Consider the following 24137-nt stretch of genomic DNA (forward strand, 5'->3'; position numbering starts at 1 on the left):
ATACCTTCACAACGTGTTATAGTCCTGAGGTAATACATAAGAGTGTGCTAAGAGTAAAACAGTAACGGGAAGGATAAAGTAGTTTAGCTTTTAGAAGTGGGTGGTAACTTCTGTGAATCTAAAACTGTTCTTGAAATAAAGTTCATTTGGGGCGCCTGGGTGGCGCAGTCGGTTAAGCGTCCGACTTCAGCCAGGTCACGATCTCACGGTCTGTGAGTTCGAGCCCCGCGTCAGGCTCTGGGCTGAGGGCTCGGAGCCTGGAGCCTGTTTCCGATTCTGTGTCTCCCTCTCTCTCTGCCCCTCCCCCGTTCATGCTCTGTCTCTCTCTGTCCCAAAAATAAATAAAAAAAAAACAAAAACAAAACAAAAAAAGAAATAAAGTTCATTTTTTTAAGAAGTCGTGGCAATGGGTTTCTGGACCCAGCTCTTCCACAATTAGTGGGTTGACTTTATCTTTTGTGGCTTAGCAAACAGGCTAACGAAGGCAGTCACGGGGTAGGCACTTCGCAAGCCTAGCACCTTATCTATAAGACGTGGGGGCTGACTTCCTCTAAGGTATATTTGTCTGCTTTGAAACTCAAATGGAATAAACAGACAGTTGGGGGAAAATAAATTATGGCTTAATGTCAGCCTTATAATCAGGATTGGCAGGCATCCTCTGGGCAGGAAACTATGGAAGGGGAGGGTTATTTTCTTGAGTGGGGAGAGCACCGGAACTCGAGTCTGCCTGGGTTTACTGAGACAAGTTGGGAGATTCACTTACCTGGAGATCTTCAAAAGGGCGCTGGATACACTGAGACCAGAGACCATCAAGACCATCGCCAGTAAGAGAAAGAGGATTGATTAAGCTCCCAATTCAGAGAGTTTTCTTAAGAGTGGATAGATAAGCAGCCGCTTCCAAATGCATTCTTGTTCTTTTCTTTAATTGCTCCCCAAAGATCCATAGCCCAAACCCTCTTCCCTAAGAAACCTGAGCTTTTAGTTAATCAGGAATGAATGTTCTGGGCAGAGAGCAATATAGTTCCAGCTGACTTCTCCTGAGACCTCCTGTATGATGTCCTGAGTGTGATGTGATAGTCTAAGGGAAATTATGACTCCGTTCAGAGCTGTCCCCAGGGACCCTGAAGGGCTGAGACAGACGATGTTCTTCAGCTTTGGCCTCTCCAGAAGGGTTTTACAGTGGAGAAGCAATCTCCAGAGAGTTTGAAGCCCGGAAACTAATGGCGCTAGATGTCTTCAAACCTCCTGCACGGCCCTCGCTGCTCACCCCCTCCTCCATCATTTATGCATTCACACATGTTTAGGAACTATACACCCTGTGTCAGTCAGTAAGCTCTGTAGCAGGATGATAAAGATAAAGGGGACATAAATCTTGCCTGGGTGGCAGTTACAGTGTGAAAGGAGGTGGGAAACGCACATCAATAATTACGATACAAGAAGATAGTGATGTGTTTGCAAAGCACTGTGCGTAAACTGCTTTTTTTTTTTTTTTAATACTAGTAAGGATTGATTTAAATGAATATGGAGGATATTCTCAAAGGAGAAAAGAAAGAGAAGAAGCCACAAAAGGAGAAGGGGGAGAACAAGAGTGTGTGCAGACCGGGCTACAGAACCTCAGAACTTCATTAAACTTTAGACCTGGAAGTGCCTTCTAAGGTCGTCTGGTTTCTACGTCAGTATGAGAACATCCCCAGGAGGTTCCGTCTCTGCTTGAACACCTCCGTGGTGGGGAGCTCACCATTTCTTTTTGGATTAACAGTGTTTGGTCATTGAAGGAAATAGGGGTATCTCTAAGAATGGTGTGTGTGTGTGTGTGTGTGAGAGAGAGAGAGAGAGAGAGAGAGAGAGAGAGAGAGAGAAGAGGAGAAACAGAAAAAGGTAGGGCGGTAACCTAGATTAGGGTATCCTAGTGAGACCGCCTGAAGGACAGTGGGAACAGTAGGTGCTGACTGGCTGTTCTTTGAGTGAAACTGGGGAGATTTTATTATGTTGAAGATGGAGCTTAATCTTCTGGTTCCAAGGTCCAAGGATGCAAGGGTGAACTTGCACAGGATGAGATCACGTGAGCAAGCCGTCAACAACGGAGACTTTGCTCTGGCCAGCAAGATTTAAGCCAATGCCTTATGACATCCTGAAAACAAGTTAGATTTACTTGGGGAGGCAAGATTAGGACCCGAGGACCCCAGAGAAGCGACTTGTAAAGGTGTTTTGGTAAGCTCCCATTTCAGCAGGGGGTGGCAAGCCTCGTTGTAAGCAAACCAGCTGCGTGGAGCCTTGGGCTGCCCTATTTGTAAGAGGCCCGCTGTCTCTTCTGTGCTTGGAGGAGGTAGGAACATTGTGGGGACAGTTCTCAATAATAGGAGCATCTGGGCACCAGCACTTGGAGAGCCCTGCCGACTCATCTCAGATGTACAAGTAGACTTCTTAACAGGTAAGAGGTATTAGAGACGCTTGGGTACAAATCAGAAATTAGGGCTATACCAACATTATTAGTTGCAAATGAGAAACGGCTTATGTGGCATGCCTGACCTTGCCATCAAAAAGATTTCTTGTCCGGCCGGCTCAGTCTGAACAGCAGATGACTCTTGTGAATTTGAGCCCCAGGTTGGGTGTAGAGGTTACCAAAAAAGATAAAGAAATAAACAAAAAGTATGCATGTGTATATTTCTTGCAAGTATCTCTAGAAAGTGAGTTCTGCTAAATATTTGGGATAGCATTTCTTTTTTCTTTTTTTTTAACGTTTATTTATTTATTTTGAGAGAAAGCGTGTGTACATGTGAGCAGGGGAGGGGCAGAGAGAGAAGGAGAGAATCCCAAGCAGGCTCTAGGCTGTCAACGCAGAGCCCAAGCCTGATGCAGGGCTCAATCCCACAAACAGTGAGATCGTGACCTGAGCTGAAATCAAGAGATGCTTAACTGACTGAGCCACCCAGGTGCCCCTGGGATAGCATTTCTTTTAAAAATATTTAGAATCCAATAGCAACTGTCAAGGAAATTGGTACTGACTTTGTGGCATATTTTAGCTAGGGGACAAATAGAAACTGACTGAATGAAACAGGGAAATGAAATGGATCGATTTGCAGAATTGTGATCCCAGATATTAATTTGTTTACCAAATTGCAAATCAGTCAGAGGCTTCATTTAAAAAATGACAAAACGGGGTGCCTGGGTGGCTCAGTCGGCTAGGTGTCTGAGTTAGGCTCAGGTCCTGATCTCACAGTTTGTGAGTTTGAGCCCCGTGTCGGGCTCTGTGCTGACAGCTCAGAGCCTGGAGCCTGCTTCGAATTCTGTGTCTCCCTCTCTCTTTGCCCCTCACCTGCTTGCTTGCTCACTCGCTCTTTCTTCCTCTCTCTCTCTCAAAAATAAATAAAACATTAAAAAAAAATGACAGAGCAGTTTGAATGGTGGCTGGAAACATATATTTTACAAGAAGTCGAAACAGAGTAATAACGGCAGAGTGGAGAAAACACTGGCTTTGGATTCAGAATACCTGAGTTTGAATCCGATCTTGACACTTAAAGTTCTTAACCTCTCTGGGCCTCAGTTTCCTCATCTATAAAATAGAAAAAATGGCACTTAGCTCACTGGATTTTTATGAGACCTAAATGGGAAAAGACTGTGCCTGACTCAAGAAATCCTAGGTGAATCAGACAGATTTTAGGATATTGGAACATTAAAAAAAAATTTTTTTTTAATGTTTGTTTATTTTTGAGAGAGAGAGAGAGAGCAAACAGGGGAGGGGCAGAGAAAGAGGGAGACACAGAATCCAAATCAGGCTCCAGGCTCTGAGCTGTCAGCACAGAGCCCAACGGGGGGCTCAAACCCACGAACCATGAGATCGTGACCGGAGCCAAAGTTGGACGCTTAACCAGCTGAGCCAGCGAGGCGCCCCGATACTGGAACATTTCTAATCTATGCCCGACTGATGTTGCATTTGGTTTAAGTCCTCGTTATCTTATATTTGCTTTGAACCAAAAGGGTATGAACCTATTACCTGCTAGTTTACAGATATACTTTTATTAAGTAGCGGTAGAATTGCAAAGTCGTGTATAAATCGAGTAATATTTAAAATGCATTAGGGGAACTCCCCACATAAAGGAACTCTATTTGTGTAAAGCTAAAGACCTTTCCAAAAGCGAATTGTTTTTTTAAATTTATTTTTGGGAGACAGAGAGTATGAGTGGAGAAGGGCAGAGAGAGGGAGACAGGATCTGAAGCGCGGCTCTGAGTCACGGACTGTGAGATTGTGACCTGAGCCAAAGTCAGACGCTTAAGGGGCTGAGCCACCCAGCTGCCTCAGAAGCAAATAACTACTCTGTTATATCTTTTGTGCAAATCTACATGTTCATATGTTGGGATTAGTTCTATGGAGGTAATTTTGTTTCATTAACTTCTTGCTGTGTGTGGGCTTATGAGAGAATTGCACGCAGAATGTGTGAGGAACAAAAGCAGAATGTTTGGACCCCTAAGTGTGATTGGTTTTTTAGTTATTCTCACGGGTGAAAAATGCGACCTCCAAAATCTACACTGGAACTAATTAAGGAAGAATATGACCAAAAGATGTTTGATTTACACTGTTTTGATTCCAGCCCTGTGACCTTGGCCAAGATTTGTCTTGTTAGAACCTCCATTTCTCATCCGTGAACCTGAGTGGGACAGAGTGGAGGAAGGGTGGACCCAATATCTAATGCAATTGGACTAAATATCTAATGTTTCTTGCATACCTATAATTCTATCACCTAAGGAAACTTTTTTTGCTCATACTGTGTTCCAGCTCTCAGACAGAGTTAATAAATGTCTTCCAAGAGTACTAGCTTACTTCAAGGGAATGGTTGAGGATATGGGAAACGGGACTGTTTCTTTTCCTAGAAATAGGGAGAGACAAGGTCACTCAACATTCAGTGACGTTTTACGTTTATTTGGACACTCTTAAGTTACTCAACAGGTGGCTTCCTCATAGAGTGTGCCTTATTCAAGTTTAGTAACTGAATAAAAATGTTCATGCATGTAAAGAAACGATCTATTTTAGTGGATTCCTTTTTATTTTTATTTTTATATATTTTTTAATGTTTAATTTGTCTTAGAGAGAGACAGACAGAGCATGAGCAGGGGAGGGGCAAAGAGAGAGGGAGATACAGAATCCAAAGCAGGCTCCAGGCTCCGAGCTGTCAGCACAGAGCCCGACATGGGGCTCGAACTCACGAACTGCGGGATCATGACCTGAGCTGAAGTCGGACGCTTAACCGACTGAGCCACCCAGACGCCCTTGGATTCCTTTTGTAAAACAAATGATTTGTATTATATGAATGGTCAGTCCGACACGTGCATTTTTAAAACCTGTGTTTTCATACACCAGGATTGCTTTAAAGCAAAGTAGACCTTTCTAGTTCATCGACTCTGAGAGCTACACTAGACTTTAGAGCTCACCCAGTATAACCAATCCCCCAAATACCAGTTCAGGGCATTTAAAATACCTTGCAGTCACTGAATCAAGGCAAGTTATGAAGGCAGTGGTCCAGAGTGTCAGCAACTTAGAAGAAGGGTAGGGGAAATGCAGGCCCAGAGGCCACTGGCCACTAAGGACAGCTTGAGGGCAGAGTGCAGGCCAGGGTAGCAAACTGGCTATTCCTGAAAAGTGGGAACATCTGAAAGTGTGACTTTCATTGAGGCAAGAGCTCACACTAAATGCAGAATTTTGTAGGAATTAATTATTTACAGTTCCCCCCTCCGGATGCATTCCTTGTAGAAAGATAAAGAGCTCCGGGTGTAGTGGGAATGGCTGTCCAGAGCCGGATGACAGGGGCTGCTGCTGAAAAGACTCCGCTGAGCCCAGCCTCCAGCTCCTTCCGGAGTTATAACAAAACGAATCTAAGTTTTTGTGTGTGAAATCGTATGTAAAGGCTAGTATCCCCCTAGTGCTTGGCAAACAGGCTGTTGTTTCCCATCAGAACTGAGCAGTTTTTACAATCTCAGCACTCTGTCTCAAGGTAATAGGTGACCACAGTTCTGTTCTAACTTGGAAGCAGTTTGGAGCACAGTACTCAAACATCTCAACCTCTCTGGATCTTGGTTTGCTTGTCTGTAAAAGGGGGCTCTTTTCTGATTTACAGAAGGTGGAGTGGCCCCAGTGCAGGGCGGAAATAAAGGCCTTTTGTGGTTGTTTTAGCACTTGAAAGAAATCTTTTCCTAGAGCCTTGGAGCCTTGCTCTTTGAGTGAGTTAAGCTTATAGCTCTTTGAGTCTGGGTCATTGTTTGCAAAGCCATTTATTATCTGGGAAGCTGTGCCTTTTTGATATGCAGCTCAGTAAAAGCCTGTAACCTCCCTGTGCCTGTTTCCTAATTTCTGAAACAGAATGGGGGGTGCCTGGGTGGCTCAGTCGGTTAAGCGTCCGACTTCAGTTCAGGTCATGATCTCAAAGTTTGTGAGTTTGAGCCCCGCGTTGGGCTCTGTGCTGACAGCTCAGAGCCTGGAACCTGCTTCAGATTCTGTGTCTCCCTCTCCCTCTGCCCCTCCCCTGCTCACGCTCATGTCTCTCTCTGTCTCTCAATAAGAAATAAACGTTAATGGGGTGCCTGGGTGGTTCAGTCTGTTGAGCGTCTGACTTCAGCTCAGGTTATGATCTCGCGGTCTGTGAGTTCAAGCCCAGCATCAGGCTTTGTGCTGACGGCTCAGAGCCTGGAGCCTGCTTCGGATTCTGTGTCCCTCTCTTGCTCTGCTCCTCCCCCGCTCATGCTCTGTCTCTCTCTCTCAAGAATAAATAAAACATTTTTAAAAAATAAAAAAAATAGGTAAATGTTAAAAAAAAAAAAATTAAAACAGAATGAGCCGTGGAGATAACGTGATGGATCAGACCTTCAAAATCTCTGTTCCATCATTCCAGAATTTTGTGGTCACCAGGATGTAAATTCCTTCAGGGCACAGACTTGCTTTTCCAGTACCTAGAACGGAGTGTGCTCCGTAGATACGTTTGAATAGGTGAATGAGGGAAGATTTATAGTACATCTAGTCTCTTCTTCTCATTCCTCAGTCAACTGAACATTATGATTCAGACTGTTCTTTCGTAATTCCAAGAATGTACCGGGCTCTCTTTTACACCCCGCCGCCTTTCCATGTGTGGCCCCTCTGTCTGGAAGCATACCTCTTTCATCTGCCCGGAAACCTCCTGTGCTGACCCTCAACCTTGGTTAGGTACTGTCTCCTCCATGAAGTTCTCTCTGGATCAAGATCTCTCTCCCCTGGGCCCACGCTGCATTTGACACATGGCTTCTGTTGAAGGGGATTTTCATACCAAATTGTGGTTCCTGGATTGGTTTTCCGCTCTCCCTTCCCTCCCAAGGTTTGAAGCAACTGAGGCCAGGGTCACCTTTGATAGGCATTCAAAAATTATTTTTAGGAATAAATGAATAGTTTCGCAGAAACTTTTCAGAAACCCATCACAGTACCCAGTATTATGGTATGCTTAGAGTCTGGGCATAAAAAACACTTTTTGATTGATTTGCTAGATTACCAGATACTGGACCAAGCTTCAATTTTCTTAGCAGATCCAGGCAGAACTCCATTTTAAGTGGCATAATCATATAGGCACGTTTTGTTCCTCTGAAATGTAACTTTTACCAGTGATAAAATACAAACACACAAAAGGAAAAAAAACTCATTATCCCTATGACCTAAATGCCTCCCACCCCTTTTCTCCTCCCTCTCCCTTGCTTTCCCTCCTTCCCTCCTCTCTCTCTCTCTGTTTCTCTCTCTCTATCACACACACACACACACACACACACACACACACACACACACACTACTTTTCACAATCCAGCTGTAGGTCCTAGAAGAGTGTTTAACACAGAAGATGCTCAATGGCTAAATTTTTTTTAAACGTTTACCTATTTTTGAGAGAGAGAGAGAGAGAGAGAGACAGAGCGTGAGCTGGGGAGAGGCAGAGAGAGAGAAAGACACAGAATCCGAAGCAGGCCCCAGGCTCCTGGCTGTCAGTGCAGATCCCCACTCGGGCTCAAATCCATGGATGGGGAGATCATGACCTGAGCTGAAGTCAGATACTCCACTGACAAGCCACCCAGGCGCCCCCCAGTGGCTATTTTAAAAATGACTAGACGTTGGGGCGCCTGGGTGGCTCAGGGGGTTAACCATCTGACTCTTGATTTCGGCTCACATGATTTCATGGTTCCTGAGACTGAGCCCCATGTTGGGCTCTGTGCTAACAGCACAGAGCCTGCTTGGGACTCTTTCTTTCCTTCTCTCTCTCTCTGCTCCTCCCCTGCTCACACATGCACTGTCTCTCCCTCTCTCTCAAAATAAATAAACTTAAATGAATAGAAGGCACCCACTCTTTTCACTGCTTAATTTCTGGAATAAGTGTTATAACCTTGCAGCCTCCATTTATTCCATTTGTTCTTGAACTTCTATCAATAGCATTTCTTCTCTTGCCACTCCACTGCTGTTATTCTCTTGAAGGCCACCAATGACCGAATTACAAAACCTAATGGAATTATCTCGGTCTTCCTCCTGCCTGACTTCATTATGGTGTTTGGTATTGTTTATCTTTCTGAAATGTGATGTAATTGAAAAAGCATGGGTTTTAAAGTAGAGAGACCCTAGTTTACATATTTTTGAGTTTTATTTATTTATTCTGAGACAGAGAGAGGCAGGACTTGAACTCGGAACGGTGAGATCATGACCTGAGCCGAAATCAGGAGTCGGACACTTAACTGATTGAGCCACCCAGGCTCCCCAAGACCCTAGTTAAAAAATATATTTTTTTAATTAAAAAAAAATTTATTTGAGAGAGAGAGAGAGAAAGACAGAGTGGGGGAGGGGCAGAGGGAGAGAGAATCCCCAGCAGGCTCCATGCTGCCAGCGCAGAGCCTGATGCGGGGCTGGAACCCACAAAACCACGAGATCACGACCTGAGCCAAAACTAACAGGACACCCAACTGACTGAGCCACCCAGGCACCCCCGCCAAACCCTAGTTTAAATGTGTGCCCACCTACCACTTGCTAGTTTGGGTAAGTCACCTTTTAACATCTCTTGTCACAGGGCACCTGGGTGGCTCGGTCGGTTTAAGCATTAGACTCTTGATTCCGGCTCAGGTCGATCTCATGGTTGGTGAGATCTAGCCCCACATCGGGCTTTGTGCTGACAGTGTGGATCCTGCTTGGGATTTCTCTCTCTCTCCATATAGCTCAAACCCCTCCCCAACTCACTCTCATGTCCTCTCTCTCTCTGTCTCTCAAAATAAGTAGATAAATATTTTTAAAATTAATTTTCTTTGAAAACAAATAAATAAATATTCAAAATAAAATAAAAACTCCTATCATCCTAAAATGGAGTTTTGATATCTATTTCTCAGAGTGGGTGGGAGGGTTAAATGGAATTTTGTGAACACTTAGCCCAGTGCCTGGCTTGCAGTAGGCATTCAATAAATGTTGGCTCCTTTCCTCCCTGACTTCCGAATCATCCCTCATTCTTGGTTTTCTTCCAATCTACATCTCTGAATAGATCTTCATAGGGCTTTTCTTGCTTGCTCACCTCTTATTCTATGTTTTTCTCCTGTCCTATTTCAGATCTTCTCCATCTTTTACCCGAACTGTTTGCCGTGCGTTTTGTTGACATTCCAAAATATGGAATGTTTAGAATAATAGTCTCCAAATTGGTCTCTGTGTATCCAATGTTTCGCTCCTCCAGTACATATTTCGCAGTCACTAGAATCGATGTTCCTCAAATACAGATTGATAGAATCACTCCCTCCCTGCCCCCCCAAAAACTTGAATAGCATCCCTGTGTTTAAAGAATAAAATCTACATGAAATCATTATTGCACTATATGCTAACTAACTTGGATGTAAATTAAAAATAAATTAGTTTTAGGGGTGCCTGAGTGGCTCAGTTGGTTGAGCGTCCAGGTCACCATCTCACGGTTCGTGGGTTCCAGCCCTGCGTCGGGCTCTGTGCTGACAGCTTGGAGCCTGGAGCCTGCTTCAGATTCTGTGTTTCCCTCTCTCTCTGCCCCTCACGTGCTCACACTCTGTCTCTCTCTCTCAAAAATAAACATTGAAAAAAAATTTTTTTAAATAAATCAATTCAAAAAAAACCTTTAAAAGAAGAAAAAAAAGAATAAAATCTAAACTTTGAACACTTACCATTTTGATTGTTATTTATCCTTTCCTTTATGTCCTTCCGTATGCCCTGACTTATCTCTGCCTATTTTCAAAACCCTTCATGAGTTTTTACTCCTCAGTGCCTTTACTACAACCTTTGCTTTATTCCACAATGGCCCATTCTTCTTTTCTATTGAAATTCATACTTTGTCTTTTTAAAAAAATTTTTTTAATGTTTATTATTTTTGAGAGAGTGAGAGAGACAGAGAACAAGCAGGGAAGGGGCAGAGAAGGAGGGAGACACAGAATCGGAAGCAGGCTCCAGGCTCTGAGCTGTCAGCACAGAGCCCGACGCGGGGCTCGAACTCACAGACTGGGAGATCGTGACCTCAGCTGAAGTCAGCCGTCCAACCGACTGAGCCACCCAGGGGCCCCCATACTTTGTCTTAAATACCAATTCCTCCACGGAGCCTGCCCAGATCACCTTTTTCCTTCTAGTTAAAATTTATCAATCTTTCGACTCATACTTTGTTTGCACTTATATTTTGCACTTAATTTATTCTGCCTTGCTCTACGGGGTGCCCCGTGCACAAACCGTGTCTTATTTGTCTTGCTGTATTCCTAGCACTTAGTAAGGAACCTCACACAGCTCTCTGGCTTAAACACTTACAGAGTTAAACTCAGTTGAAAGCACGAATAGTCATGCTTCCTACCAAGGGTGTTATAAAGGGACCTAATTCAGCATAAAAAGCGCTAACATTTATAGACTGCTTACTATGTGCCAAGCACTTTTCTAAGTGCCTTGTTCTGTTTGATGCTCACGACAACCCAGGAGAGAGATGGGATTAATTGCCTTGATTTTGCAGGTGAGGAAGCCGAGACGGAGAAATTAAATAACCTGCCCCCAAAGCAAACAGCTGTGAAATGGTGGAAAGGGGCCTAAAGCTCAGATAGCATCCCTGGGGCCTGTGCACCTAATCATTAGGTTATATTGCCAGTCGCATTTGGCACTTCCAAGGAAAGCGGTGGAAGGCCCAGAGCATGCCACCTGCAAGGACAGCAAGGAGACAGGGTGACGTCAGGAAGTCTCTTCCGGCCTTGGTTTGCACAAAGACCGCCCTTGAAAGCCTTAGAGGACAAGAGATGATGTCTGTGTGTGCCTTGGTATCCCAGTTTCAAGAACACAGGCAGCCAACCGTTGTGCAAACCATTCTTCTTTGACTCCTAAGCCTTTTGATGAGCAATTAAACTAGGGAGGCTTATCTGGCGACAGGCCTCCTGAGGTGACGTCATTGTTCACCCTGGCCCCTGCCAAAGGCTAGCGGAAGCGCTCTGCCAAGCTTATGCATTCCTCATGGCCGAGAGGCCTCGCCAGCACCCTGTCCTCAGGAACTGAGACTCCATACAAGTCTCGTGGCATTTTCTTCCTTTTCCACAGAAGGAGATGCTGGACGTGGTGGCTGGCCAACTGTGGTTTTATTTAGATTGTGTTCAGCCCTCACGCTCTGCCCTCCTCTGACCACACAGATCCCGTGTGGTTTCTTCTGACTTCTCCAGTAGCTAGCTTCTGCACGGAGGAAATGAGGTAGGGATTGGGGAAGGGAACAGAACCCATATACCAGGAGGGGTTGAAGCCCGTTCTTTCCAATTCTTGCTCCCGTCTCCCCATTCCAGGCTCCTTGTCCTATCACCACCCTAGCGATTAGTCCCTGATACATTTCACCATGCAATGCTGTTTGTAGGTTTCGGGGAGGTGTTTAGTATTCAGTAATAAAATGTCTGGGTTCAGAAATGCATCACTTCAAATGGACTTTGTTTTAGGCATAATTATAATGTTTTTATTTTTTTTTAATGTTTATTTTTGAGAGAGAGAGAGAGCACACATGCGTGCGTGTGCGCGGGGGAGGGGCAGAGAGAGGGAGAGGGAGACAGGATCTGAAGCAGGCTCCAGGCTCCGAACTGTCAGCACAGAGCCCGACGTGAGGCTCGAACCCACGAGTCCTGAGATCATGACCTGAGCTGAAATCCAACGCTAACCGACTGAGCTACCCAGGCGTCCCTGAACTGCTTTTTTTTTTTTTTTTTTAAACAGAGAGAATCTGGGGGCTCACAGATCCAGATGGTGGGGTGGGGACCCTCTCTTTCCTGCCACTGCCTCTAACTAAGCTCCAGTTACCTTTAACGATGTTCAGAGAAAGCCATTCTCTCTATCCTTGCTCATACATTCCAGTCCCTAACTGGATTCACTCTCAGTAGATGTTTATCATCCAGCCCGAATCTCCCGCACTGAGAGCCTCACTCCCTCTTGCTCAGCCACAGAAGGAGAGCCGAAGAGTAAGGTCTGCCGTCCCGCACTTTGTATTCGGAGATAGATAATAACCCTGCGCCACAGCATCCTTGACATTTCTGTCAGATTTCCAGCTTCTCTGGTATTAACAGGGTCTACTTCACGTATACCTGTTGCTTCCTTCTTGCTCCTTTCCCTTGTGATGTGGGCCAGCCCTTGGGTTTGGTTGTTCTCATGTTGTGTAGGAGGCAGACTCCACTTCCCAGCCTTGAGGATGGGGACCGTCTGGCTTGTGGTGGCATTACTGGAGGGGAGGCTCCTGCCTCCCGCCTGTGAGTTGCCTACCCCTGGCATCCCCGGGGGGCAGGCGGGACGGTGCGTCTGTGGGCGCCCTGCGCCTGCCCCTTCTACCCCACACTCACTTGGATGTGCACCCAGGAGAAATCTAGCCTCACAGCTAGTATTTTTCGCTTAGGTTCTCTCCTGACGTTTTGGCCGAAGAACGGACTATAGTTAGTGGGCCTCCAGAAGTAATAGACAGCTGTTGGGTGTCTTGTGGCTGCAGGAGAAGGGAGCCTGAGCAGCTGAACATAAACAACAGTTGCTTGGTAATATGAGCTCCTTTCATTTAAAGTCAGAGGCCTGGCTGCTGGTGGGGGAAGGGAGGCCAGGTTGTTCTGGCCGGCACCTGTCTGGGAGGCCAGAGTACCAGAGAGTCTGCTGAGAGCCAAATATGGGAGAGAGGTGGTGAGGGGAGGCCTGCAGAGGAGAGCAGGGGCTCAGGTTCTGGAGCTCTGGGTGGAAACTCTGGTCCTGACGCCCTGAGGGAGTTGAAGAGCAGCATAGAGCTCCGTGATATACCCAGCTAACATCAGAGCTGGTAAAATTCTGGTGCCACACAGAGCTGCTTGCCAGAGTTGATGCAGTTGGTGAGATTCCGGTGGCCTCTAATGGGCTTGAGAAGACCTGGGTCCAAGTTCTGGCTTTCTCTTTGATTGTTGTTATTGTTACTTATCTGTGACCTTGAATAAAGTTCTACCTCGCTCCTAGGTCGCTGGGAAGATCAAATATTACGCATGAAAGTCCTTTACAAAAGTGTGAGGGTTACTATACGACAAAAGACACAGGATGCTGTAGAGACTCAAAGGGCGGAGACACTTGGTTCTTCCCTCAACACGTAATGATGGCTCGCCTTTGAAGGAGATTTTGTTTCTCAAAGCAGTTCCCTATTTATCATCTTACTCAATAGGGCCATAGGAAAAAGTAAACAGAAACAGAGGGCGAGGGGCGGAGTTACGGGGGGGGGGGCGGAGGATGTGTTTTGAACAGGGTTTTAGTGGATGACAAGGTTATGACTTCAAGGAAAGAAGTGGGGAAGGGACTACCGGTGGAGATAAGCAAGGACAGGGCTAGGGACTCGAGGTACAGCTAGGGACTCGAGGTACTCAGGGTATCTGCTTCTGAGCCAAGGGCAACCATTTCAGTTTTAGTTTGAAGGAGGTTTTCCCTCAGGCCAGGTGACAAATGTAAATGATCGTTCTCAACCACTGCTGTGCCCAGGCTTAAATCAAATCTCCTAGGATTTTAGATTTTAGGCCCAGAATCTATCGTGGGTGGGAAAAGTGGCTGCAGTGTGTGGGAAGAGGGAGCTTGGTGACTTTAATGCCTTTTAAGAGGCATCCATTTAAATTTAGAATGCTCCTGATAAACTGCAAGGAGCCTGCTCCCCTTGTGAGTCTCTCTCCCTGCCAGGTACCCATCAAATCCTTTAGCCCCATCCCTCCTGTTTTTGTTTGCTTGCTTGTTTTGTTTTGTTTGGCTTCCAAGTGAGGGGTGGTGTTCTACCTTCTTCCCTCCCTGAGACCCCAGTCTCTTACTTCAGCAGGCCCCTCAACAGGCAGGTTCCTTGCAGTGGGAAGTTATCAGATCCCCTGCAAAGCACTTGTCCTTGGAGGAAGTCCAAGGCAGTGAGCAACTCTGGCGCCTTGGCTGAACTCCGGATCCCCAAGTTTGAAGTTGCTGTCCAGACTCCTCAGCAATCCTGGAGCCAGAGGAAGTGTTTGTTCCTTGCCAGGCTTGACACCTGAGGGAGGGGGTTTCTCCTTTCTATGCCACATCCGGGAGTTAAAATAGAGTGCCACCAAACCACCTTTGAGTGAGCCAGTGACCGGATGTGGGGAGTCCGAAATAAGACGAGCTGATGTTCCAGGGAGTCATCATTTACAGGTGGGCCTGGCCTTGGCTTTTTGGCCTGGGGGAAAACTTACTTCCCTCAGTTTCCTGGCCTCTTGGAGCTGGTGCGGTGTCTGGATGCCGTGAGCTCCCGTCCATGGGTCATTCCCGGGCATCATGGACCTGTGGCCAGTTGTCAGACCATGCTTGGTGTCTTGCTGAACTGCAGGGGTGTGTTTTCTTGCGGTGAGTTCTTGTAGTCTTTGGGAATGTGATTTTGCCTCAGCTTTGGGACACTCATGCAATGTTCCTGAGACCTTCACCCTGGTAGGGAAGCTGGGTGTCCGCTCCTCACTGGATCTTGGACTCATAGACAGGGGCGGAGAAGAATAGGTGAATCGCTTTGTGGATTTAACGGTGCATTCGTCTGTGCTCCTTTTGGTCTATTTGAAAGCTACCGTCTCTACTTTGCAGAGAGGCCAATAGTGGAGAGGCATATGTGCTGGGCTGGAAGGGAGAATGGACCATACAAGCCTCTGTTGTTGAAGCTGGGCTGGTTTACTGAGTGCCCCAATAAAGTGGATCAGCTTTAGGGCCAGTGTCTTAGGGCTGTAGGTACCCGGGTCTAGGGAGTGATCTTCTGACACTATCAGGGCTGATTCACTTTCTTAGGTTCCATGACCTGGGGATATCCTGGGCTGATTCACTTTCTTAGGTTCCATGACCTGGGGATATCCTAGACTTTTTGTGACCCAGTCCATGCCCCTTGCAGGTTGAAGCAGAACTGAAATGTCCTCCAGGAACGCAACTCTCAGGGGCCTTGCTGAATGCTTTGCCTTCTGGGTGCTCACTCTCCTCTAACTTGATTTTTGTGCTAGGGGTGGGGCTATGGTATGGACAGGGTCGCTCAAGATCTAGAGGGATCAGTCCCTCTTCCTTACTGGTCCTGTGTGTCCTATGTCTCTCACATCCTATTGTCTGTGCTTCTTTGGTATGTCGTGTCTGCTGTCCTCAGCTTACTCCACAGGAGAAATGTTCTCTCTTCTCAGCTTGTCGTTTTGGAAGCAGCCTCTGGGAACCTTGCTGTCACCCTTTGTCACCCAGCTTTCCTATGCACCTACCTGCACCCCCAAATAATTCAAAGAAAGCACTTTTTTTAAGAAGACATCCAGCGGGAAAGCGCCCTCCTTTTCCCTCAACCCTATGTCTTGGGTGGCCTTGGAGAGTGAGGACTGAATTCCCGGATTCCTCCGTTCCCCTTTTCCCCTCCCCCCCCTTCCCCCACAGAAAAAGCTGGGCGTTAGACTGATGAGAGTTGCCCGGCCAATCATTGCTTTGAGAAAGTTTGGTTTGTGATCCTGTTTCATTAGGCTGATTGGAGCAGCCTTTACTCGGAGGTAGAGTCCCTCCCCAAGGGATTCCGGGTACAGTTACCCTAGCCGTCGCTGGCTGTGCATGCCCTTTCTGGACAGAAATGACCTCCCTTCCCCTCCCCTCCCTCCTAGTCCCCCCTCGCCCCCCCTCCTCCTTTTTTGTTTTTATCTAGTGTCTCGCTTCCTCTCTCTCTCTCTCTCTCTCTCTCTCTCTCTCTCTCTCTCTCTCTCCCTCCCTCCCTCTCTCCCCTTCTCCCTCCTGCTCTCCTCCTCCCTGCAGCGCCACGCCGGCTCCCCAGCCCGGTCGGCCGATCGCGAGCCGCTGAGAGTTTGCCGAGCCGCCCCCCTGGGGCCCCGCGCCGCCGAGTCCCGCTAAGGCGAAGACGCAAGCAGGCCGGGGAGAGCGCGGAAGAAAAACAAGCGGGCGCGCCGCGGGAGCCCCAGGAGGGCGGCCGGGTGGCGGCGGAGGGCGGACGGGGCGGGCCGGCGCCGACGGCCGGGGGAGCGCGCACGGGAAAGTTCGGCCCCGGCGGCCGCGCGCCTGCCTCGCGGCGCTCCGGGAGAGGAACTTGCCCTCCGCGCGGCTCGAGCGGCGAGCCTTTCCCACCCGAGAGCCGGCCGAGCGCGCCGCGGCCGGGGGTGGGCGGCGAGGCGGCTGGCGGAGGGCGCCGAGCGAGCGCGGACGCCGCGGGCCCCCATGCCGGCGGCCAACATGCTGGAGAACCTGCAGCCGCCCGCCCTGCAGGTGCCCGAGCCGCAGGGCGCGCCCGAGGGCAGCCCGCTCTGGTCCAGCTCGTCGACCCCCACGCTCCGCCGCCGGCGCTTCAAGATGCGCCGCATGAAGAACGTGCAGGAGCAGAGCCTGGAGGCCGGGCTGGCCCGGGACCTGCCCGGCGTCTTGGCCCCCGGCAAGGAGTTCCTGCAGCTGCCGTCCATCGAGATCACGCCCTCCAGCGACGAGGACACCCCGTGGTCCAACTGCTCCACACCCAGCGCTTCCCCGCGCCGAAAGCGCTTCCTCCTCCGCAAGTGGCTCAGGGTGAGGGAGCGGAAGGAGTGCAGTGAAAGCAGGTACGTCCCTGCGGCTCCCCCTGCCTGCCGCCCTCTCCCCTCCTCCTCCTCCCCTTCCCCGGGGCGTCCGGGGTCGAAGCCTCGCGGAGGCGCGTGGGGGGATGGGTGGGGGGGACTCGCCAGAGTGGGCCCGGGCACTGCTGCGCCCCTCTCGGGGGGCTGGTGGTCCTTCGGCTTCCGCGCGTGTCGCCCCCCACCCCCAGCCGGGGCTGGGGGCCTGCGACTTTTCTCCTGTGTCCCACATCTCCTTGGGGCTTCCAGCCGCGTTCCATCTCATTCCATCCGCATAGCAAAATGAATAAAACCCGTGGCAGCCAACATCTGTTGAGCCCTTACCATGTGCATGCAGGTCGTTATGGTAAGCACCGTGTGTCGCCAAGCCGAATCCTCACAAAAACTCTGAGTCAGGTCCTACTCTTATTCCCGTTTCACACATGGACGTAGCAGAAGGTGAGAGAGGTGCAGTGGTGCCTCCACTTACACCTGTGTTTCTGAACTCCATTTCCATTTTTATTACTTTATTTTGGCCACCCCAGCTTTGCGTGGCCTGGCCCACAAGGGTAGAGGACGAGCGGGCGGATTCCTGTTGAGTGAGATACATTTCCCACTGCAGACAGTCTTCAGGGGTCTCGAGCCGCTCTCCAGCACTCTGGCTTGTGCTAGCTACTTCTTGCCTGGGTTAGTGTGGCATCCCAGTAGTGGGACAGGTTCCCCTTTTCTAGCACTGGGTGTGGAAGACCATAGGGCTGCTGGATACAGCCTTGGCTAGGAGGTGTGTTGGAGCCCAGGCCATTGCCTGGTGGAGCATGTGCGAGGGGAGCATGTCCTCACTGGCTCATTGATACCATGGACTCTACTCGCGTTTAGACTCTAGGGCCCTGTCTCTCTCTCTTTTATAGTGTTTTATTTCGAGAGAGAGGTAGCATGAGCAGGGGAGGCGCAGAGAAGGAGAGAATCCCAAGCACAGATGCTTTCAGCACAGAGCCAGAAGTGGGGCGCGATCCCACCGACGGTGAGATGGTGAGATCGTGACCTAAGCCGAAATCAAGAGCTGGCGGCTTTGAGAGCCCCAAGTGCCCTGTTTGTGCCCTTGAGTGGGGCAGCTGAAGAATTGGCCACCTTCCCCAGGACTTCTCCTCCTGGCTTAGTCAATTTCATTCACCTCAGTAAGGATTTATTGAATGTTCTGAGCTCAGTCTGGTACCAACTGATGTTGATGGGGCCCTGGAAGGGGGAGGAAGGGCTGAGTAGAAAGAGGGGATGTGGACTTTGAGAAGGAGGATGGGTGGAAACTTGGATCAGCAATTAAGACCTAGGCATTTCTCTCCTGTTGAGATGGAACCATTGGAAGACAAAGATTTATGGAAGGGAGAGTCTCAAACTGTTATGGAAAGTATGAGGTCAGGGGCATGAGATCAGGAAAGGGGAACAGTATGGACAAAGGCAAAGGAAGCAGGGTGGGGGCACCGGGCTGGCTCATTTGGAAGAATCTGTCGTTCTTTTTTTTTTGTAATCTATATTTTAGAGAGAGATTGAGAGACAGAGTGCAAGAAGGGGAGGGGCAGAGAGGGGGGAGGCACAGAATCTGAAGCAGGCTCCAGGCTCTTGAGTTGTCAGCACAGAGCCTGACGCGAGGTTTGAACTCAAGAACCTCGAGATCATGATCTGAGCCGAAGTTGGACACTCAACCAACTGAGACACCCAGGTGGCCCTCTTTCTCTCTCTCTCTCTCTTTTTTTTTAAGTCTTATATATTTATCTTGAGAGAGAGCATGCACGGGGGGAGGGTCAAAGAGAGAGGGAGAGAGAACCCTAAGCAGGCTCTGCCCTGCCAGCACCAGCAGGGAGCCCTAAGCGGGCTTGAACCCATGAGCCATGAGGTTATGACCTGAGCCTAAGTCAGTTTAACTTACTGGGCCACCCGGGTGCCCGGTTATCCTTTCAATATGTAGAGTTTTGTCCCAGGGCTTTTTGTGGACCTGACCAGAACAATTCTGTCTGGTACCTCATCCTGCTGACTTTTCCATAGAGTAGAGGGAAGAGGGGCAAACTTTATGGGAACTAATCTTTTTTTTTTTAATATATTTATATTTTTTAACATTTATTTATTTTTGAGACAGAGAGAGACAGAGCATGAATGGGGGAGGGTCAGAGAGAGAGGGAGACACAGAATCCGAAACAGGCTCCAGGCTCTGAGCTGTCAGCACAGAGCCTGATGCGGGGCTTGAACTCACAGACCGCGTGATCATGACCTGAGCCGAAGTCGGATGCTCAACCGACTGAGCCACCCAGGCGCCCCCCCCCTTTTTTTTTTTAAAGTAATTTCTGTGCCCAATGTAGGGCTTGAGTTCATGACCCCAACTCATGATCAAAAGCCCAGTGAATGAATGCTCTACCCACTGAGTCAGCCAGGAGCTAATCTTGAATGAAAATAGTTCATCACCTTTTGTCAGCTTTTTCCCCTCGAATGTGAGAGACCCTAATAGAGACCCTGTTTTGACCTTGGGATTTTGCCACATATATGGGGGACAAAATATGGGGGAAAGAGTCTTGCGTTGCTGGCCAGGGTGAGGATGGGGGTGGGTGGTTAAAATTACGGAAGGCTTTTTTGGTTTTGAGAGTTGTCTAAGGATGCAGTGTTATCTTCCATACTTTTAAAAAAAAAATTTTTTTTTTTTTAACGTTTTATTTATTTTTGAGACAGGGAGAGACAGAGCATGAACGGGGGAGGGTCAGAGAGAGGGAGACACAGAATCTGAAACAGGCTCCAGGCTCCGAGCTGCCAGCACAGAGCCTGACGCGGGGCTCGAACTCACAGACCGCGAGATCATGACCTGAGCCGAAGTCGGCCGCCCAACCGACTGAGCCACCCAGGCGCCCCAATCTTCCATACTTTTAAAAATCAGTAAGGATTTCCACCTTCTAGGTGTAGAGGAAGGCAGACCTTTTAAATGATGGCTTGATGGATTAGAAGAAGATGTGTATATGTGTAGAAAAAGGCAGACTTCGGATTCAAACTCACATTGGTGTCACTCCAGTCTCTACTCTTAGCCACTATTACACTGCCTCCTGTTGGCATCTCTGGATCTTGGCAAAGACAAAAACCCCATCACGTGTAGGCCTTAGAAGCGGAAGGCTTCTTGGAGAGAAAAGAAGCATTCGAGTGAATAGGTGCTTGGAGATGCCCAGCAGGATTCCCTGAGAAGGATTTGGCATTTGGAAACAGTAGAGCAGAGAGACTATTGGACGCGAAGTCAGGAGACTTCAGTTTACGTGTAAGTTCCGTAATGTAGTAAGTGTGGGACCTTGGACATGCCACTTCATTCACCGCTGTGTGTCTCACCTTCTCCATCCACGGAAGGGGGCATGTGTCTCAGGAGTAATACACGTGGAAACGTTTTCCGAACGCCTGGGCGAAGGGTTATTGTCCGTATTCAGTGAGGATCTCCCATGGAGCGGATGTATGCTTGAAAGTGTGAGCTTAGGGACTCAAGTGTCCTGGAGCAGCACCTGGGACTCCTCACACATTATGGGATTTGGAAACTGATGGTTGGAAAATTACTCTGCCCTCCCCGGCCTGGTTTAGGGGGGATTAGCATACCGGGCCCAGCGTGGTATCCTTTCTTTCCACCTTCTACCTCGGAATCTCCCTCTGCACAGTAGAGAAAAGCACCTTTCAAAGGCCTGTGATGGCATCTGCTGCGGTGGAAGGCAGCGGGGCTGTGGATTTTAACTGTGCAAAGTCGAACATAGAGATCAGGAGAGCTGTTTTTTTCTCCTTTAACCCTAGGAAGAAAGAAGTGGAGAAATTGGTAAAGTTAGTGTGGAAACGCACCTTGGAGGACAGTACTGAAATAACCCACGTCCAGTTGTGTCTGGTTCCCCTTTGTATCTTTGCCGTCTAGCACCGCACTTGGCCTTGTATGGTGACCCATGCGTGTTCGTTGATGAATAAATTAAAAATGAGTGAATGAATGATTCTTTCTGTCTCTGCTGTTTGGAATGGAATTATCTTTATTCATGAGTCAGGGAGAGTTTCCTGGAGGGGATGACTTCAGAGATGAGGTTTTTTTCCTGTGACAGCTTTATTGAGATGTAATTTACATACCATACCATTCACTCATTTATAAAGTATACGTTTCGGTGGTTTTTAGCATATTCATACATAGGCACCACAGTCCATTTTATTTTATTTTATTTTATTTTATTTTTTCAACGTTTTTTATTTATTTTTGGGACAGAGAGAGACAGAGCATGAACGGGGGAGGGGCAGAGAGAGAGGGAGACACAGAATCGGAAACAGGCTCCAGGCTCCGAGCCATCAGCCCAGAGCCTGACGCGGGGCTCGAACTCACGGACCGCGAGATCGTGACCTGGCTGAAGTCGGACGCTTAACCGACTGCGCCACCCAGGCGCCCCACCACAGTCCATTTTAGAACATTTTCGTGACCCCAGAAAGAAACCCGTACCCTATACGTACCACCCTCAGTCCTCCTATTCCTCATCCCCCCAGCCCCAGGCGGCCACACATCTGCTTACTGTGGAGAGCAGTTTTGAATGGGAACCAGATGCTTGTTGGTGAGAGCAGTTTGGGGGTGTTGACAGCAGGAATGGATGGCCAAGAGAGTGGTCTCGATGAGGGATGTGGAAAATGAAGTGGTGAACTGATGGGCTGGCAGACTTGCTTTATGCGGAAGAGTTGGAATTTCAGTTTATCAGTCAGTCAGCAAACATGTACTGAGATCCCATGGACATTGTGCTTTATATACAAAGAAGATTCACCTCCGTGGGAGACGCTGTAGGTTCTGGAACCAGGGAGAGGTGTGCAGAGTGGTATTTGAGGCAACTAATTCTTGCTACTCGGGGCGGGGGGAGAAACCCAGTGGGGAGGTAGAGGCCGAGCCTTGCGCTGTTTTTCCAGTGGTCTGACTGGAAATGGTCTTAGCCACCACCGTTTAAGGGAAGATGGCACTTTTTTTTTTTTTTTGCTGGCCATGTCCCCTTCTGAGCTCCCTGAAAAATGTAGTCCGAAGTTGATGGGGCAAGCTCTTGGAATTAGCGCCTGCACGCCTCTCTAAACACCCTGGCCATAGCTGGTTGTAGAGATTGTTCATAATTCTCGGACCTGCTGGATTACCGTAAAAGTAAGAAATTAGAGCCACATCTGGCAGAACAGCATCCTGTCCTCCTTTTCTGGAGGGACAAGGGGCAAATGAGTAGGTGTGGATGGCTGACTGTAGGCTGTCTTTCCAGGGGACACAGAAGCATTTCTCTGCTGCTCTCTCCCCAGGGTGCCCTCCTTGTCATTATTTGTGCCGCCACTTTCCCTCGGCTGGCCGGCTGGCCGTTCTGTCCCCTCTTCTGTGCAACGTCCGCACCCTGCTTAGAGACCTTTCAGCTTGGAGCCTCGGGGTTTCTGCTGTGCTATACATGTGACCTCAAGTGGTACCTCTCACTGATTCTGCCCGGCCTGGTAGGTCCGGTTGTCCCTCTGGTGGTGCCAGCCTAGCTGGTGTGTGGGTTGGCAGGTAATGGTGTCATTGGTATATTTATCTTGATTCTTCAGCCCTTTCCTCTGAGCTTTGGAGAGAGTCTTGCTTCCGGTTTCAGCCCCATTTCCAGGGGAGCGGGTTGATGTGTGCATCCAAACCCCTGTGCACACCCTGCCGTGTATGAGAAGCCCAGGGAGTGTGGGAGAGGGAAACTTCGTTCTTTCCTTAACACAAAGACAATAAACACAAATGCAGAGGAGACCTGTGCTTTGTCAGCAGATTAAGTAAGGAATCAGTGCCAGATATAAACCAGTGAAAACCTCTACCAGACCCATAAATCCTTGGGGGCGGGGACTGTGTCTTAACTTTGTGCCAGGTTTTCTGCTAAGCGTCTTAAATGCAAAATCACAATTAATCCTCGCAAGAAAGCCCCCAGGTGGGTTTTACGGCCGAGGAGCCTGAAGTTCAGAGATTAACTTGCTCCAGGTCTATCTAACAGAAGCAAGGGGGAGATTTGAACCATGTTCTTCTGATTCTAGAGCCTGAGTTCTTCACAGCCACGCTGTACCGTGTCTCCAGGGCCTGGACATCGTTGGCTCTGGAGTGTTTGAGGAAGCAAACACATGCGGGGGAGAGTATAAGAGAAGGGAGGAATGAGGTCAGGAGGACGGGATGACCTCTGAGGAGAATGCTGTAGCGGTCGTGGGCAAGCGCCGCCGTGGGCGAGGCCCGTGCTGACTGGCGTGGCAAACCGGTCCGTGAGAAGCAGCCAGCCTTTGGCTGTAGACGTGGCTTCCAGATTCGAACCATTTGTGGAAACAGAGGTGGAGATGGAGCCCCCCGGGCTGCTTCACCCTGGCCAAGGCCCTCTGTGGGAGTTGGCATTTTAAGAGTTTCCATGGCGGTTACGTGCTCAGGGGGCCCCCGTGATGTGTCAGGCAGGAGACAGAGGTGATCTTGGGGCAGATGAGCAGGTGAGGACTTGGCCCTGTGTGGTTAGTTTCTCTCGAGTACTCTCTATCCAACCAGTTGCTAGGTTGGTCACTGATAATTGCTTCTAGGGTAACGCTGTTTTCCATTAAGGCGTCTGAATGGCTAAGCTGCCAGGGGGGAATTTCCTTCCTGACCTCCGTGTGCAAGCCTCTGGGCCCTGGAGCAGGTGTTCAGATACCGAACCAAGTTGGCCTTGAGAGCCCGACGTGGTTGCCGGGTTGCGGTGCGTACAAGAGCTTGCTACAGCCTGAGGGCTCTTTCTGGAGCTTTTGCCCTCTTGGGATTCTCTCCTCTGTAGCCCACGTTGGTGTGGTGATGTGCCAGGGGGCTGCCGTACCTGGTGCGAAGGAAGATACAGCTTTTGGGGTATCTTGGGGGGGGGGTAAGGGGATGGTCTGTGAGTTCTGGCGCTGTGACTTCGGGGCCTGCGGAATCTTCTTCCTCTCCGAGGAGATAGCAGAGCTTCCATCCGGGGGTGCAAGAACTGAAAATCAAACGCGGGCCTTCAGATGGGAGAGGGGGGAGGCAGGGTGGAGACGCTTCGGGCTGCAGCAAAGAGCCGTCAGGCAGTGGCTGGCCCCCCCCGTGGCACCGGCAACAGCCGCGGTCCCCTGCTAAAAAGAGTCCCGGTGTCAAA

At 49.0% G+C, this 24137-nt stretch overlaps 1 protein-coding gene across 12 annotated transcripts in view; it reads left to right on the top strand.

Annotated features, from left to right (window-relative positions):
* Positions 1–24137, top strand: part of GRAMD1B (GRAM domain containing 1B) — a 246433-nt gene that overhangs the window by 56535 nt on the left and 165761 nt on the right. For 4 of the 12 annotated variants that reach the window (XM_058687099.1, XM_058687101.1, XM_058687102.1 and 1 more), the window contains exon 1: positions 16178–17016. The exons of 1 other annotated variant lie outside the window; for it this stretch is intronic. In XM_058687099.1, the coding sequence (XP_058543082.1) occupies positions 16643–17016 (374 nt within the window). In that variant the 5' untranslated portion in view covers positions 16178–16642. 7 more of the 12 variants (XM_058687104.1, XM_058687118.1, XM_058687103.1 and 4 more) reach the window with 5 other exon arrangements.

The sequence above is a fragment of the Neofelis nebulosa genome, chromosome 10, assembly GCF_028018385.1.
Source record: "Neofelis nebulosa isolate mNeoNeb1 chromosome 10, mNeoNeb1.pri, whole genome shotgun sequence".
In the NCBI taxonomy this organism is placed as follows: Eukaryota; Metazoa; Chordata; class Mammalia; order Carnivora; family Felidae; genus Neofelis; species Neofelis nebulosa.